Here is a 17,675-nt window from a genome sequence, read left to right on the forward strand (position 1 = left end):
ATAGAATGGCTCATAGGCCATAATGGACTATGTTCATGCATTTCAATGTAGCAATGTGGGTATATTAAAAAATCATTTAATCATTATTTTATCACAGAAGATTCCCAGTCTGACTTCGGGGAATATTCAAGCATCTGAATCTATGAAAGATCCAATGCTGGAGAAATGGAGATTCCATCACAGGTTAGAATAGGTTGGATTTTTACCACCGCAAATGTATGTGGGGATGTACAAGGGTAATAAAAAAAAAGGTGGGAGGGGGTGCTGCAGGGGGGGTTCCCATGCATACATTTGCTGTAAAATGTCCTAAAAAAAATTTAATTATGAAATCTCCCTCGAAATAAAACGGATGAAATCACATAGAACTGTGTCACCACCACAAACCACATAAAGATATGCCAGCCCACAGGACATGATTTCTTTGGGCCTGTACCTAGCAATACCTCAGTCTTCATAGCAGACTCTTCCTCTTCTCCTTTTCACACTCCCTCACACCTTGCCCCATTCCTCTGCAGGGCTAATGTGCCATGAGACAACATATATTGCAGAAGTTATGCTATATAAGACCACTTTACAATGCATGGCATTACATTTAAATAAAATAAGAAATGGACTTCTTGATCCATTTCCTTAACTGTGCACAGTACCTCCCTTTCCGTCCATTCAAGCCTCAGGCAGGATTCTTTGTGCACAGATGCAAACAGCCCCTGGTGGAATAAAACAAACATTCGAAAAACATCATTAAAATGGAGAAATATTTAATCTCCATTAAAGTAAAAATCTGATGTTGACCGTCTATTGTCTTTGACTGGAGAGGATGCTCCCCATCTCACTTTTACTCTTAATTTCTCTCTGTCAATCTCAGGATTCCCCTACATCCTGAAATAATTCATTTCGTCCATTTAATTGCAGCGAAGACTGGCAGATGGCAGAAAACACACAGGATTAAAGTGCTGGAAATTGTTCATAGGGGAGAGCGCAAGATGTTCTTTGAAGCGCCGCAGCACACGTAACATAATTGAACACTGTGGTCCCAACTCTGGGCGGGAGAAATATATGAGCACTGTGCACAAAACTTCACGTTGTAAGATTCACAACAAATCGGTTCGTAGTCTTCTGGTCTGCGGCAGGCAAGGATTTAGTTCATGGCCCACTGTCTGGGATGACAAGGGCACCAGTGTCCTTTTCCCAACAGTGAAAGAAAGATGTGGAATGAGGGCCTCAGCTAGCTGAGCCGATATGTGGATAGGTTCTTGGGTTCTGTGCTTGGGACACACCAGTCGTCTGCTTCCTGGGTTGCCTGGTAATGCTTCCAGGCAGACTTGTTGTAGACAGGGAGACGTTCCACTGAGTCAGTCGACAGTGCCTGAGGACGAGAAACACAAGTAAACATAGCATCTCCAGCAGTGAACAACAGTAGTACTTCCAACACAATTGTGCCTTCATACAATACAGTATCATTCCATAAACAGCCACTACACACCCCAAACCTATGAACCTTCTTTTATGGTTACTCTGGGAATCCACATCCTAAGATCTCTACTTTTACTAATGCACATGAAACCGCTAGGTACACGACTGGCTGTGATCATATATATATAAATCCAAATTCAACTGCAAAACTAGATGTCGCTGCGCCTTACAACCCAAGAAATAAAAAAGCAAGCCAAAAATCCAGGCATCTATTCCCAACCGTTCTACCTCAACAAAACACAAGTAACCAAACTATCCACTATACCATAGATCAGGGGTCTGCAACCTTTGACTTTGCAGATGTTTTGGACTACAACTCCCAACAGCCCTAGCCAGCAAGGTCAATGGCAAAGGATCATGAGAAACATAGTCCAAAACATCTGATGTTCTACAGGTTGAAGACCCCTGCCATAGATCATCTCCTCATCTCTACTTCTTAAATATTCCTATTGGCTTCTGAGAATCTTCCCACCCGTTTCCCCCAAAATAACTAAGCGTGAAACATGCAAATAATGATAGATTTACTTTTGCTTCTAATTTCAGAGCACCCCATTCATTTCATGATGGCTCTATGAAGTGAGAGTCTGCTCTTTGGCACTATATGGTGGCAACGTATGGGTTTTTCGTAATTGCAAGCAGCTGTTCGGTCTTCCTATATCGGCTGCAAACTTCTCCCGTCATAGTGAACTGGGCTTGAGCCAACAAAATATCATCGATTTCTTATGTGAAAACAAAAAACACAGGATCCTCGGCTCCTACTGGTAACCATTCCTCATGATCCGTCCTATAAACAAATTCAACAGAATAAAACAGCAAAGCAGTAATTCTAACTCGAGAGGATGACGAACTGAGGAAGCCAGCTAATAGGTACCATGAAAGGCAACCCTATTTGACCTGGTAACAGTTTATAAATTACCAAATGCTAAAACCAAACTACGTTTTGATTGCATTCTGTTAAATATGGTTTTAGCAGTACGGAATGATGTTCATGCATTAGCAGGTTTTTGCCAATATTGTCCTCACACCCTTGAAACAACTATGTACTTTGTCTTTTTGTCCAAAACATTGAGGGCTAAGGAAAATGACATTGATGCTGATCCTTTGTACTCTTAATTTCAGGCTAAATCGTCCAGCATGGTTATTCCGACTATGGGCCAAGTCCCCATTTTGCACTTTGGCCCTTTTATCATTTATAAAACTGGCAGCACACATTAGATTTGCAGGGCAGAGGAAGTCTTAACATAGGACTGCTGGTTATTTTTTATTGAGTTTTTAATCACAAGATGTTCCCGTGCACATTTTATCTGTGAATTTATTAAGTAATTTGTGATCGCTTTTAGACATACATTGCATTCTTTTTCTCTTTTATCATGTATTGGTCTTGCATTTATTATATTTGATTATGTTGTATATTTGTGATGATTAAAATCCAAACATGATGTGGAGGATGAACTAAGCTTCTCAACATCTCCCACCCATTGCCCCAAATATCTAATCTTATATAAAATAAACAATATTAAATCTCCAGCAGCTGTCCTCAAATATCTACATCAACACCTTTAAAGTTTCCCCATTCGTGCTTCATAAATATCCCCTTGTGCACCACCCCTAAACAGAAAGCTCCATGTAATCAACCTCACTTCCAAATCAATGCATGCATTAATTTCCTTCAGCTCCAAATGTTCCTATGTACTGTGATCAATCCTACAGACTCCTCACTAAATCCCTGCCTAGAATCTCCTCGCAGGTGGCCAGGGAAAGGCAGGCGCTTTCTGATCCTGCCCTTGGGGGTGGTATTCTGCGTGAGGATCACCTGGGAGGAGAAAAGGCTCATGGGATTGGGAGGACTCAGTGGGATGAGAGGCGGTATTTGGCTTCCTCCAGGGAGAATATCTCCTCACTGTCAAAGTGTGCAATGGCTTGTTATAATAACCATCTTTTTGTTCCACAAGATACACATATAAATAGGGGTGAAAATAATCACAAACTCCTAGACCTTGGGAGAAATAAAAACCCTTCCAAATTCCCAGAGACTGGTACAGCTAAAGACCTCCCTAACATCCAAAAGACACAGAGAAATGAAAGCTGTAAATATTAACAGCTTAAAAGAACTGCTTTTCCCTTTCAATCAAGTCTGATGACTAATCCTTACGAGATGGCTCTAAAGAATATTATAAGAAACAGACTTGTGTTTAAAAGTAAAAATCAAACCCAAAAACCAAATTTTGCCATTAGGGACTACAAGTCCCATAATTTCCTAGGTACTGGGGCGAGGAGGACTAAAGAGAAGGTACCATGTTGCAGGAGTGGTCAGATTGTTCATTCAAATGACCCACACTACAGGGAGACAGAGGCTTAAAAGACCCCCTCACGTGCAGGCCATGGAGAAGGGCAGAGGAAGCAAGAAGCTGAAGCAGCGTGTTCATGCAGGCAGCCCAGGCAGGAGCTGGAGGAGAGATAAGACTCCAGGACCAATGTTAGTCAGATATAAGCTGCCGGTCCCGAGAGGGTCTGTGCCTCTTGAAGTGCAGAGGTTGTGCAGTGGGAAGCGTTCAAGAAGGAAGCTTGCCTTCAGGCGCCCTATTCTGCAGAGGTTGCGCAGCGAGAAGCAAAGGCGAGGGAAGCTTTCCATCCCAGGAGGCTGTCTCAGGTGGCTGGCATGCGCCGAGGGCCTCGCAGATGTCTCTGATGGCTGGCGTGCATCAGAGAGCCTCAGGAGTGAAGGGAGCTCGTGTTCCAGGTGGCATGGGTGACAGCGGACTACTAAAAGCAGTTTGCCGGGTTGCGAGAAGCCACAGAAACAGAAGTGCTGCAATCGGCGAGGGGATCGGAAGTGCAAGCCTTACCCGGTGAGTTCACAAGCTGTTAGTGACCTGGGTACACTTCGTACCCGCATGCCTGGTCAAAGCAGGCATTCAGTGAATAAGCAGCACTCACTTATAGATGACAGTAACTCTAAAAGTACTTATGAATACAGAAACATTGAAAACCTGTGAAAGCAGCATTTGCGGTTGAATGAAAGTAACATTGAATCTCATTTTGAATCCCGAACTATAAAAAAACAGAGAAAACCTTATGTAACCAGGCCAAATGACTAAGTCTAAATATGTGAGTTTGTGGAAAGCCCAACAACCCGAGAGGGCAATATTATTAAGAAGTAGTACCTGCAAGCATTGCTGAATTCCAGAGAGGCTAAAATCAAGGCAAATACAATCCAGCAAATATAACCAACAATAGAAAGGAGCTAAGGAAAGGTACATAAATTGTGAAACTTGTTGCTGTGCTGTATACAACATATGGTAAAAGCTGGGATAAACTCACATTGCCAAAGTTAAGGGAGAAGCAGAATGAAACCCTATCATTCTCAGCATTTGGTTACTTGTGCAGAGGGGAAACAAGAGTGTCAAAAGGCTGCCCTTCTGGAAAAGGATATTTAGAAGGAGAGGCACATTATTGAAAAACACCAATGTGAATTTTGTTTTCCCTGAAGATGTGTTACAAGTTTTGAAGTTGCAAACTGTTAAATATTGTGAAGCTGTTGTGAATCTTTCATTAGTAGACGTTAATAACAAAAGCACGTGTTGCTGTGCAAATGCTGTTCGGGCAAGGGAGTATACCCGGATGACAAACCTTTGGAGGAGTAGGCCGGGCATGGGAGTAAACCAGGCATGAACTGAGGTAGTAGGCCTGGCATGGAAGTAAACCAGGTAGCAGATCATGAAGTGCTATGAATTCATCATGCCAATTTATGTTGTTTGTGGTGCGCAAGGAAGAACTGTGTAAAGCTCTTACAAAGAAGTTGTCTTCAGAACTTATCAATTGTGGAAAAATCATCCTGACCAAGGCAATTATTGTTGCTAATGATGAACTGAGAAATGTTACCATATCGAAGAAGGATAAATGGTGCACTTGTTCAAGGAAAAGGAAGAACCTTCTAGTTGCTTTGTTGAATCACAGGTGTTGTTGGAACTTTATGTTAACAAGCTGAAGTTGCACAGAAGTGTTTATTGTAAATCATGATTTCCTTATCTTCTTTTCTTGAACTGTGAAATAAAATCCTGCTTGAATCTCGGGAAGGGGAATTCGCCCAGTTTATAAGGAGATACTGTGGTTACATTACAAATGTAATCATCATTGTTTTGAACTGCCATGCATTTCCTCATTTATGTATTGCATGTACAAGTGTGAGGGACAGACATCCTTTCTTAGTGTTTCCTTTAGTTTCTCTTAGGCAGGGAAACCCTCATCGGGGTAGGGATAGTAAGGCATTCATTTATCCAACCTTCTAATTTAATAAAAATGCCATTTGTTGAGAAATCTTCAAAATTCTGTCTGCCTCACATTTCTGACCGCGCTCACTACTCACGAGACGTTTGTTTAATGTCCGCCAAGCATACCAATAAATGTTCTGTAAACAAGTTCTGCTTCCCATAGTGGAACAGGGGAATCTTCTGGACAAATTTATTTATTTATTACATTTGTATAGCGCACAGTAGGATACATATAAGCAGAATACATTTATGCGGTCTCATGTTTAGCTGGACATAGTAGCGCACATCAGTTGAAGAGCACTGTTTTCATGGCTTTGCGAAATGTCATGAGAGATGCCTCACCTCGGACGGTAGGAGGAAGGGCATTCCAATATGAGGTTGCAAGGTAACCATGGGAACAGAGAGCATGTTGGCGTTGGGTGTTCTTGTTGGTCTTGTGGGGGTGAAGGGGTAGATCCTTTGTGAAAGGTTTCAGGTGGGCAGAGGTGGGTGCACTTGTGGGTCAGTTTCAGGGTTTTGAATAAGATCCTTTCTTTTATTGGGAGCCAGTGGGCCGATTTCCTGGTGGCAGTAACGTGCTCTCTTTTGGAGATGCCTTGAGCTGCGCGAAGTGTGTTGTTCTGGATGACTTGTAGTCTATCCAGGTTTTAAGTGGAGGTTCCTAGGAAAAGAATATTGCAGTAGTCTAACCTTGAGCCAGTGATGGCTCTGGCTATGTTGGTGCAGTTCTCTTTGGAGAGAAATGGCCTAGCTGCATTAGTTTGGCATGGTAGGCTGCCGAGGAGGCGACGGCACTGACTTGTCTATTCATAGACAAGTTGGAGTATAAATAGACTCAGAGGGTTTTGACGGAGTCAGATACTGGGATATTGATGGAGTCAATAGTGAAGTGGCTACACTGAGTGTCAAGGTTTTTTAGTGTGTCAGGGGAGCCTACCAGGAGATGCTCAGTCTTGTCAGAGTTGAGGCATAGTCCGTTGGCTGCCATCAAAGCCTGGATTGTTGTAGATGTCGTTGAGCATAGTGGAGTCTGTGTCGTAGTTGCCAGTGAGGGTGGGGAGGATCTGGGTATCGTCCACATAGTTTGTGTAAGAGATACTTATGGCGTCAAGGATGAGAAAGAGTGGGCGAGTAAAGATGTTGTAGAGGGTGGGAGAGAGGCAGGAGCCTTGGGGTACGCCACATAGCATGTTGGTGGTTGATGCGGAGGCCAAGTCAGAGAATACTTGCATAATTCAGTCTTGCAGGAAGGAGGTGATCCAAGTCGTGGCGTCATGGGGAGAATCTGGCAGTGGAGGAGAGGTTGTGGCATAGGACGTTGTGGTCTACGAGGTCAAACGCTGCAGAGAGGTCGAGGAGTAAGAGTAGGGCTAGTTTGCCTAAGTCTCTGGCATCGTCCATCTGGTTTTTTAGGTCTAGTAAGGCGGTTTCCGCCCCGTGCCTTGGACGAAAACCAGACTGGCGTAGCCCTAGGAGCTTGTTTTCTTCGATGAAGTGCTGCACCTAGGCTGCTTTTTCCAGTATCTTGAGCAAGAAGGGGACGGTGGTGATGGGCCTGTAATTATTTGGAGAGGTAGGGTTGAGGGTGTTTTTTTTTTTTTTTGTTTTTTTTGTTTTTTTTTAAAGGGGGCAGACCCAGGCTTCCTTGAGGCAGGAGGGGACTTTCCCAGTGGCAAATGAGGCGTTAGCGAAGGCGGTCAGGAATGGTGCAAGGGTATTGGCACAGTCTTTAATAATAGAGGCAGGGCAGGAGTCACCCTTACAATTGGACGGTTTTAGGGTCCTCATGAGGTTGATCATGTCTTGTTCCTGTATGGCTTTGAATGAGAAAAGCGGGATGGAGTCTAGGGAGGGTGTAGTAATGACGGGAAGCAAATGTTTTGTATTTTGGTTTGGAGTGAGGTAAGTTTGTTGCGCAAGGCTGATTGAATTTCGTCACACCATGACTAGTCTTTGGTGAAGTTCAGGGGGGGCGGGAGTTGGGGTCTCTAATTCTCGGAAGATAGAGAAGATTTGTTTTGTATTGGAGTTGGCATCAGAGATTCTGGATTCAAAGGAGTTTGCTTTGGCAAGGATGATCACCTTCTTGTACTCTTGAGCGGGAGTTGAAGTCCAGTTTGTCTTTCTCCGAGTGGGAGGTTTGCCATCGAGTAAGGGCTGTCAGTTTTTCCGTGCCGAGAATGAGGTGGTCAGGGTTGAACCAGGTATTGGACTGACTCATGGGTTTACGTTTGTGGGGTTTGAGCGGGGCTATTGAATTGACAGCTGATTTGATAGCAGCATCGTAGGAGAGTGCAAAGTTTTCTGGGTCAGTGGAGAAATGTGGTCTGAAGGCTGGGCCTTGGAAGAAGGGAAGTAACCTCTCTTTAGTCAGTTGCCGAGAACTTCTTGTGAGGGCTGGCGGCAAGGGCGGAGGAGAGGTGGTAAAGGAATTTGATGTAGGTATGCTAAAAGAGATGATGTGGTGGTCAGACCATGGGGTGGTGATATTACCCGTGATGGTGATAGGGCAGTTGTGTTGGGCAATCCAATTCAGCGTTCTGCCTCGAGTGTGGGTAGGGTCCTTCGAGTTATAGAGACCTAGTTTGACGTCACCGAGTAGGATTACTTTGGAGGGTTTCTTGAGGTTGTCGGTGTGGAGGTGAGTGAGTGAGGCCTGGAAGTCTTCTAGAGGACCTGGGGGGGCGGTAGACAAGGTGTATGGCAATGCTGCAGTGGGGACAGAGGCTAAGTTTGAGTTGGAGGTAGTCACTGTTATTGTTCATGAATTTATCTATCTTTCTAAGGGATAGGCAGTCTTTGGCTATTAGCGCTACACCTCCGCCTTTAGATGGATGGTCTTGTCTGATGATGGAGTAGCCAGGGGGAAGTGCAAGAGATAGCGTGGGGCCTGAGGCTTCATGTAGCCAGGTTTCTGTGACCATGAGGAGGTCAAGGTTGTGACCAACCTACGGTAGCTTGGCAGGCGGTCAAGACCAAGTCTCAGGAGAGGCGAGAGTGTTTTGAGGCCCACAATGAGCATACACAGTAAAGCCCCACAGATTACTCTTAGACAGATTTATATCAAAAATACACGATAACCTTGTAACTAAACACGAATAAACCACAATAATAAAACAGTTACCACACACACAATTTTCACTAAGCAACTTCTATACAAAAATGCGTTTAGCCTAATGCTGATGAAAGGGGAGAAAATAATCACAACCTGCAACAGAAGAGGTAAAGTTCAACACAGATATCGCATTAGGCAGTTTTTCGAAGTCAATCCCGATCTTCAGCAGTCCAGCCCAACGATAACGTGCAGTCGTGCGTAAAGCAAAAATCGTGTTCTCTTCAGGGAACTGTAGCTGTTCAGGAAGGGGGTTGAGGCGATGACCAATAAGGCTTTACTCCTTGAGGGTCTACGCTTACAGATAGAGCGACTTTTGGAATTCGGGAATAGCTGGGGAGCCAAGGTTAGCCCAGCTAGGATGAGTATCTTTTCAGGGATTCTTGTGTATAAAAACAGATGATGTGCCAGGGGGCTGGGCACCGGTAAGTGATGCAATTACTCATCGACCTGCAACACAATCCGGACCAATCTTTGCCAGTCCAGTCTACTTCGCTAGTAGGTTTCACCCCTGCAGTTACAGGATGCACCGGATCTTACCGGCGGTGGGACAGGATGATCATCCATGGTGGGACATAGCTCTCAATGAAAGGAGAAGGACATTTACAGTGCAGCATGTCTCAGGACACGCTGGGCAGGTCTGCAGGCACTTACAGCAACAATCGCCACAGCAGGGCAACCTAGGGACCGCAAATGCCCGCGGCGTGGCACACTCTGATAAATAGCGACCCAGAGGAGCTAGGACAATGAGTTTTGGTGGGATAGGGCCGAGCAATACAATTAAGCAATGGCCAAATTCTCGAGTCTCAACTCGGGTCAGCAGCGCCCCTGTAAGATACCCCGGGTTCGAGCTGGTCCGTTCGCTAGATGGCCTAGAAACACTTCCGAATAGGCGCTTTGTGAGGGTAAGCTGGAGGTGCCGGGAGTAGTTGGTCCCATTATTCCAAAGAGTCGAAGCATCCTTGCAGGCCTTCTCGGTACAATACAAAAGCAGGGTTCCAAGGGGACAACAGCAGGGTCAAGGTGCCAAACCTCCTAGCACGTCTCTGGAAGTTTCAAAGGTCTGCTCTGTTCAGGATACTTTAGTTCGGTGTGAACTTCAGGTGATGGACCTGGAATGGATGCAGAGCCCCTTCTCTAATCCAAGATTTGTTTTGCACTCAAATCTAGGATAACCAATGGAAGATATCTATATCATGCACGCCAGGCGTGGGCCAGGCGTGGGCCAACCGTGGCCCACGGTGGTTCCAGTCATTCAGGCCTACCGGACATACTGGCACCAGTAGTGTGGATTGGGACCAGACAGTCCCAACCCTCTTCCAGGGCACTAGCACACACAACATGCAGGAGCATGCGAAAGATGCAGTTTTCGTTGGAGGCTGTATGCCCAAATAAGGAATACCCGGGTCTCTCGGCCTGGGAGAAGGCAAAGGTACAAAATGGCCAAAGGACAGATATGAAATTATATATTTTATTTATATCGCGCCCATACACAAGTGTTTCAGAGCGCGAAAACAGAACAAAAGACCATTTTCAGCACTGGCCACAGTCTTGCGGTAAATGCGGTATGGTCCATAAAAACGAAGTAAAAATACTTAAAAAGCAAACTTGTCCTAGGCACACTTGTACTAAAAATCCTTAGAGGGTGGATACGGCCATAAAACAAAAGTAACCCTATACGCGGTACTAGAAGGTAATTGGCACATAGATAAAAAGTTATCAAGAAATGGCAACATAGTCTAAGACAAAGGGAAACAGTTTCCCAGTACGGACAGCCTGAAGGACCAGTCAGTTTCCCCATAACAAATGAAGCCTGTGCTCCACTAGAAAAAGTCAGGTTAGGAAAGCCAAACAAAAGTAAAATGTTTGGGGGGTTCTTAAATGGAGGGAACATTTTGTCCAAGGGAAATCTTTCCTAACACCGCTCCATCTTCCTATCCTCTGAACATACCAATCTAGTTTCTCCCAAACACCCCATTTACTTGCATCCAAAACACCCCAATGTAACATTTCCTTGCATTATCCTCCAAATGAAATCTTTCATTATGACTCAAACACCCCATTTCACACTCCTTTAAATTGTCCCATTCTGCTCTTCTTCAAAAAGCTCCATCTACCCTCCTCCCAGCCCTACAGATAAGGAGTGTATCGGTCATTTTTACTCCCTATAAATAGGCAAATAGTGTAAGGGTGGAGAAAATAACAAAATAAGGGAGGACTCTACCTGTGTCGATAACTAAGAGGGGTTTCCCTACCTCAAACAAAAAAGATAACATCAGAATGTCCGTCAAAAACAAATAGTCCACCGTCTTATGTCCCAAACCTATTTCCCCGCCTTCCACTTCAAAAGAAATCTATGAAGTAAGCTACACCCTTACACCAACAGCATGACTCCCTTCTTCTGTATGTTTTTAGGCAGTTCACGAATGATAGGGGAATTTCCTTCTTCCCCTAGCAGTCACTAGGCTTTTATGTATTGTTCCACACAGATGGGGAAGAGGTCTCTCTTCCCCAGACCTTTTCAGGTGATTTGGTTTTAGTTCCAAAATAAGATGGGGACGGTGTCTCCCTTTCCCAAGCCTTTTCCAGGATCTCTTTCAATCGCATCAATTATCTCCATCTTTCTGCCAAAGAATAGGTCTTCCTTCCTCTGATCTTCTCATAACTTGTGCCAAAGGATCTCTTTCACTTTTGGTCATTTCTTGACTTTTGTTAGAGAATCATTCTCTCCTCGTTTGTACTACTTCTGTCTTTTACCAAAGGATACCCTTACCCTTCTCACCAATTGGTCTTCTCTTCTCATGTGGGTCTCAGATCCCCTTCTCAGCTCGGCAAGAACTCATATTTAAGCCCTGTTAACGATCCTGCCAGGCGTTCTGTCGCACGTGCAACTCAGTTTCTCAGTACTCGGGTCCCAGACCCCTTTCTTAGCTTTATAGTGTATCTTAATTAGGTCTGGTTCACTATCCTGCCAGGCATCTCTTCGGGTCTCCCTGGGGTGTTCTCTCACCCCATATGTTCTCAATTGGTATCTCAGTTTGGTCGTACTGGGACGAAGAAGATGGTTCTGCACTTCCTCCCAACCACAGCTTCTGGGATCTCCCTGTGCCTTCCTGGCCCCTATGCGCATACCGTTCAACTTGTTCCACAATGGTTCCGGTCCTCTGCAACACTAAGCTTCTCCGGCTTCCCCTGGGCTCTCGCGGTCTGCTTTCAGCAGCTCGCTATGCTGGTTTCTCCCCACAAGTCGTGTCCCACCTGGACCTCTTGGATACCTGCCTTCTCGCCACAGGAGATCGGGTTCCTAAGCCTTTGGGTAAGTCTTGGCTCTTCTCTGCCTTCTCAGTCCCTGCCTTCCTGCTCCAAGCGTTCGGGTCTGCCATTGTTCCCCAGCGTGATGCTCCTCAAGGGCAGGACTGGCCTTGAGGAGAGTCCTTCAGTTTTTATGGTAGTTTGACTCGCTAGCCTCTGATACCTAGCATGTTCGTATTGGTTCCACGTAATGCTCTTCATCGATTGCCCTGCTCTTCCTTGTGTCAGCACTTTTGGAGTCCTCCATATTCTTCCTCGTCACAGTATTGTCTACCTGATATACATGGCTGCTATGTATGAGGTAATTAGCAGAAGAAATAGGAGAGAGCGGGTGGGGGTTCTTGGGCCCCATCTATGTTGTTGGGCGAGTAATGTCTGGTGGTGAACATACCCGTTCTCCCACGATAGTCCTCAGCTCTCCTACAGAGGGGGGGTGTCCCCTCCCATGGGATCCTCCTGCTGAGTAGCAGTACGGGTAACGGACTCATCTCCCTGGCCCCACTGGAAGGTCCCACTTAGGGGGAGAAGTGGCGGCCCCAAGGGACTTGTCACAACTCCCAAAAAAATGAAAATAAGGAGTACAAATACACCCAACAAAAAAATAAGAAACAGACACCTAGTACCTTGTCCACCCCCTGCTTTCACCCACACAGTTCCATGGATACGTTTGTATGTAGTACCAGAGGAAGACACTACTATTATTACTGCCTAAACATGTATCTTTTTAATGTACGTGAATAACCAGGTGCAAAGAGATAATTATTACAAAAGTATTTCTGTTTTCCAGTTAAAACATCTTTACCCGCTTATAAAATACACCCATTGGAAATCGGACTCACATTTTTAACCCTTAAAAAATAATTTTACTCCCAATCTCAAAAAATAGGGAGTACAATACTCCCACCTCCGAATCTTATCTTGAGCACTGCCTCCTCCAAATGCCCCATCTAGTTTCTACCCAAGATCCAAACATTTACTCAATAGGCTTCATCTATTCTTACACAAAGACAGGGTGAAGCTTTTTAAGTTGCAAGCTACTAGCCAAATATAAACATCACACCAGCAACCCCAACTCCAGCACAAATGCCACCTCTCCATCTGTATGCAGCACATCATTTCTTAGTTGTCAAGAGTGAATCATCATGAAACAATAGCTAGTGACCAGCGCATTTTGTGCTCTGTCCAAAGTTACCATATGCTCTCCTCTAAAGGCACTCACCCACATTCCTCCAACATCTCCATCTACTCTCCATAGCCTTTCCAAATGTATTTGCTACAATATCTGAGACTATTGCATCCAATGCTATGCACTATATGAAAACTGTCGTCTGCAATTTCACCCTCAACTTTATTACACTTACATATCCATAGTATAGCGCCCAGTCATCAAGGCTTCTAACAGATAGGAAACAATGCAGATGGCCGAGTGCACTTCTAGCATATCAAGATAGCTCAATGAGACTGCTCAGCAAAGTGATAAATCCTAGAAAGAGGCAGCCAGTAACAACTAATATATTGCAGTTAACTCATTGGGGGTCATTATGGCTTTGGAGGTAGCCATGGTGCTGTTAGCACCATGGCTGCCTCCAAAGTCGTGTCCGGGTAGTGGGAATGGGGACTTACCGGGTCATTCCAACCTTGAAGGACCCGGTAAATCCCCATTCTGAAAACCATTCCCCATTCACATTCGAGTCCCCATAGGGCTCAATGGGAATGGGGAAGGAGCTAATAACTCTCTGGTCCCGGCTGGTAAAACTTACTCCTTAGTGGGACCTGCTAAGGGACCTCGGAATGCGGCAGTAGGGGGTTAACGGCACCGGCATTCTTACCAGTGCAGTTAACCCCTTACCGCCAGCCTCGTAACGAGGCCCTTGTGTATGGCCAACATCTCTTTGCATGCAAGTTCCTTGTTCTCCCTTTATAGCTGTGGGTCTACTAGTCTCAGCATTCTAGGTGAGGATCAGCAAAAAAGGTTGGCCTGTCTGAAAGGTGTCACACATCACATGTGGCCACTTGTCTGCTGTGACTCAGTGCTTGTTGGTGCGGCAGTCACAATTACTGAAATACCCTCACAATCTGTTAAGATAAACCCTTCAGCTAACTGCTTTAATGAATCAAGGCCCAACCCAGTGCATTCCATTAAATCCCAGTTTACTGTTTTAACACAGAATAACCCTAAGGGACAATACGTTTAGGCCCTTTGAACATCCTCACATGAACCTCCAAAGCCTCTTTTTTTCACAGTAGTGGTTAGATACTCCTGGCTTTGCACCTTTAAGTAAATAACTGCATCTGTTCCAAAGCCCTCCATGGAGTAGAGTTGCAGGTCGCCCTGGAAGTACTTGGCATAGAGTCTAGAAATAGGTAGTCCATATCCGAATCCAGCCTGCACAAAGAAAAGATAGTTTTGAAAAATGGGGTTAGAAAAAGTAATAAGTAGGGGTTCAAAGAATGGTGGGGGGGATTAAAAAGGGTAATGGGTTGGAATTGCATGGTTACCGATTAGGAGACAAGCGATCACAGGGCAAGCACAACAATAGTGTGGATACTCACCAGAGGTGCACCGCCAGCTCCGAGCTGTGGCATGGGTGCAGTGGAATACATATAGCTGAACAGTCGTTCGATCTTACGCAGTGGGACCCCGCCACCTCGGTCACTCATCTACAAAAGGACAAACAACAATAACCAAACTGCAATATCTCCACTCCAGGTGAAGAGGCTGACAACTCCCTGAGAAGCATAGGGAAAACTGACAGTCTTCCTTCCTTGCCTCCTACCCACCGCCTAAAGATGAAACATCACCCAAATGAAATTCTGGGCCAGTCAACCAACCACCCGAGAACTCAATCAGCCACTATACAAAGCAAGCACTCAAGAACACAATCTAGGTACAGAGATTCAACCAAAACCTAAGACACACATTAACAACCATGACCAAAGATTCATGGGAAGAATCATATCACCCAAATCACACAGAACAACCACCGTACAACACACCGGGCCAACCAGTGCCCAAGACAAAGTTGGCCAACTAGCGCCCGAGACACACCTGTCAGACACAGCCACCACCACACAAAGTAACCACGGCCTAAGACGTACAGGGTCAAACAACGTCCAAGAAACAGAGGGTCAATCAGCCTTCATCCCTCAGGACAACAGCTTCATCCATATGTGTTCAATCACCACCCTTTGGCACGTCAATAACCACGGAACTGCCAAAGACAGACAAAACTCCAACACCATTCCCCCAAATGAAGCCAACAGAGTACCCTTACCAAACCGGACCAGTTGACCACAGTGAGCCAATCACTTCACATAGGGGTCAATAGTGGGGCCAAACAGATAGTGGCCATATGTATTACACAACGCCATTATCTGCCATCCTAAAGCCGTTTGCCATCCCAGCCCCACAGTGATTGATCATTTGCAAGACCAGGCATACAGAGCCAATTCTATTCATACAGGCTAACTGCCAATGCAGGTAAAGCATTTGCCACGTCAGAAACAATAAGGCTAATAGGTTTTCTTAGCCAACAACCCATTCACCAAACCCACCCGAGAAATAGAGGCCAACTGCTTCACTAGATTAAGGGACCTAGTGCCACCTTAGACACAAGGGAACCATAGTCATCCTAATGCACATTTGCAAAATGTCACTCTTGCCAAATAAACAGATTAACAATAATTTGAGCAAACATCTGTTCTGGATGCAAAGGGGCAATCGAATTCCTGAAATGATCAGATACAGGTAGGCAGTATAATTTCTTGTAGTGGACTACCAGGCTAAGAATTCCACTGAAAGAAATACATGCTCACGCGTTTCCTCGACAGGGCTATGAATATCAGCTCTAACGTCATCACAAGTATATATTTGCCCTCGACAGCCAGTTATTTCTGCGACATGCCAGATAACTATGAAACCATCAATTTCCTATACCACTGATGAGAATCGAATTGGAATTGGCGATTTGTTGCGTGGATTGTAAAATGACTGGCAACAAAGCAAAGCAGTTAGCTCCTTCTCCCCTCCTGTCATTGATTAACCTATGGTTAGAGCACACCAGTTTTAATTTAGTTCTGCAACGATACCCCCCATTGTCGGGCCAACCTAAGTAGAGCGAGTGCTGCGAAGCAAGTTTCCAAGAAAGCGAGGCCAGTAATCCCTGCTGCTGCAGATGCTGACATGACTGAAGCGATTCAAAGCACTGCAGATATTTACTCCATGCTCTCTGAGGTGGTTAAGTGTGTGAGTGATATGAAAAATCACTCTGGCTGTTCTTGGAGAAGAGGACCAATCAGGAAGGAAGGATGGGTGGGTGGGATGGAGATGAGGGCCAGGGGCCTAGAGGGGGAGACAGCAGGCATCTTCAAAGCCTACAATGGGATGCAATATGAGCTCAAGAACCTGCAGGACCTACATAGAGAATGGGACATCAGGAGCTGTAGCCACAAGCTGTGGATACTAGTCCTGAGTGTAGAAGTTGATGGAAAACAAGCATATTCCTTGCACACTGGCTATGCTGCTTGGAAAATGACAGCAGCAGTAGGCAAGCAGCATTTGGGCATCAAGCATTCTATTGATAATTAACAAATTGGGAGACTTTGAACAGAATCTGTATAGGATGGAAATCGTGCCACGGACCACTGCGATGCATGAATAACTGGCTTTGCCTTGGATGAATGCAGAGGAAGAGGAGATGTTGGAGGCACTCACTCAACAAGAGGAAGTTGAGGTGGCCATTACAAGTGTTCGAGCAGAAAGACACCAGGGCCTGAGAGTCTGCGTGCCGAATCGTATAAGGAATTGGGCCAAAAAAAGCAACCGACTTACTGCATGCCACTCTGGTGCAATGCGCTTGTGGGAAGGCCCTCTCTATGTTACTGGCATGGAAGAGCTGTAAACCAGTCACCTTGTTGAATAAAGATAAAATGTTGGCAAATATCCTAGACAGATGGATGGAGAGGGCGGTGAATAAGCTGACTATCAGAACAGTGTGGATTTGTCAAGAGAAGGAAGGTAAGAGAACATACAAAAGGAAGGCTGCTCCAGTTTAAGCAACGGGAAAGATAATGCAAAGAGTCAGTGGTGGTGGTGTCGCAAGATGTAGAAAAGGACTCTGACCAGATTCTGCAAAGATACCTATTTTTGTGCTTCGGTGAGAGATTCACTGGACTGATTAAACTACCATACACCGCACGACAGCTAGTCAGTCTCAATGAATGTCTGGATCTCAGGCTTGTTTGAACAACAAGAAGCCAAGCAGCAGGATATGCCCCTTGTCACCACAGCCGTTCATCATTGCCATGAAACCCCTTGCAGTAGAAATACTGGCCATGACGCAAGTGGATGGGGTGGCCTTTGGAGGTGTGCTGCAGAAGCTTTGACCCAACATAGGTAACTCGCTGCTGGTTGTTAAAAATGTGTCATCATCCCTGCATGTAACCCTGCTAATAAATGAGGATTCAGAGGCATGTCCAGGCACCAAATTAACTGGACAAATTGTGAT

At 45.2% G+C, this 17,675-nt stretch overlaps 1 protein-coding gene across 2 annotated transcripts in view; it reads right to left on the reverse strand.

Moving 5' to 3' along the window:
* Positions 1 to 741: 741 nt before the first annotated feature.
* The window catches only part of PDK2 (pyruvate dehydrogenase kinase 2), a 202,660-nt gene continuing 185,726 nt past the window's right edge, over positions 742 to 17,675 (reverse strand). Inside the window, exons 9-11 of one of the 2 annotated variants that reach the window (XM_069634361.1) lie at positions 14,722 to 14,829; positions 14,441 to 14,554; positions 742 to 1,366 (exon numbers count right to left, since the gene is read on the reverse strand). In XM_069634361.1, coding sequence (XP_069490462.1) covers positions 1,226 to 1,366; positions 14,441 to 14,554; positions 14,722 to 14,829 — 363 coding nt within the window. In that variant the 3' untranslated portion in view covers positions 742 to 1,225. The remainder of the gene's footprint in view (positions 1,367 to 14,440; positions 14,555 to 14,721; positions 14,830 to 17,675) is intronic. The other variant, XM_069634362.1, reaches the window with a different exon arrangement.

Source organism: Ambystoma mexicanum, chromosome 13 (assembly GCF_040938575.1).
Source record: "Ambystoma mexicanum isolate Mex_15411 chromosome 13, UKY_AmexF1_1, whole genome shotgun sequence".
Lineage (NCBI taxonomy): Eukaryota > Metazoa > Chordata > Amphibia > Caudata > Ambystomatidae > Ambystoma > Ambystoma mexicanum.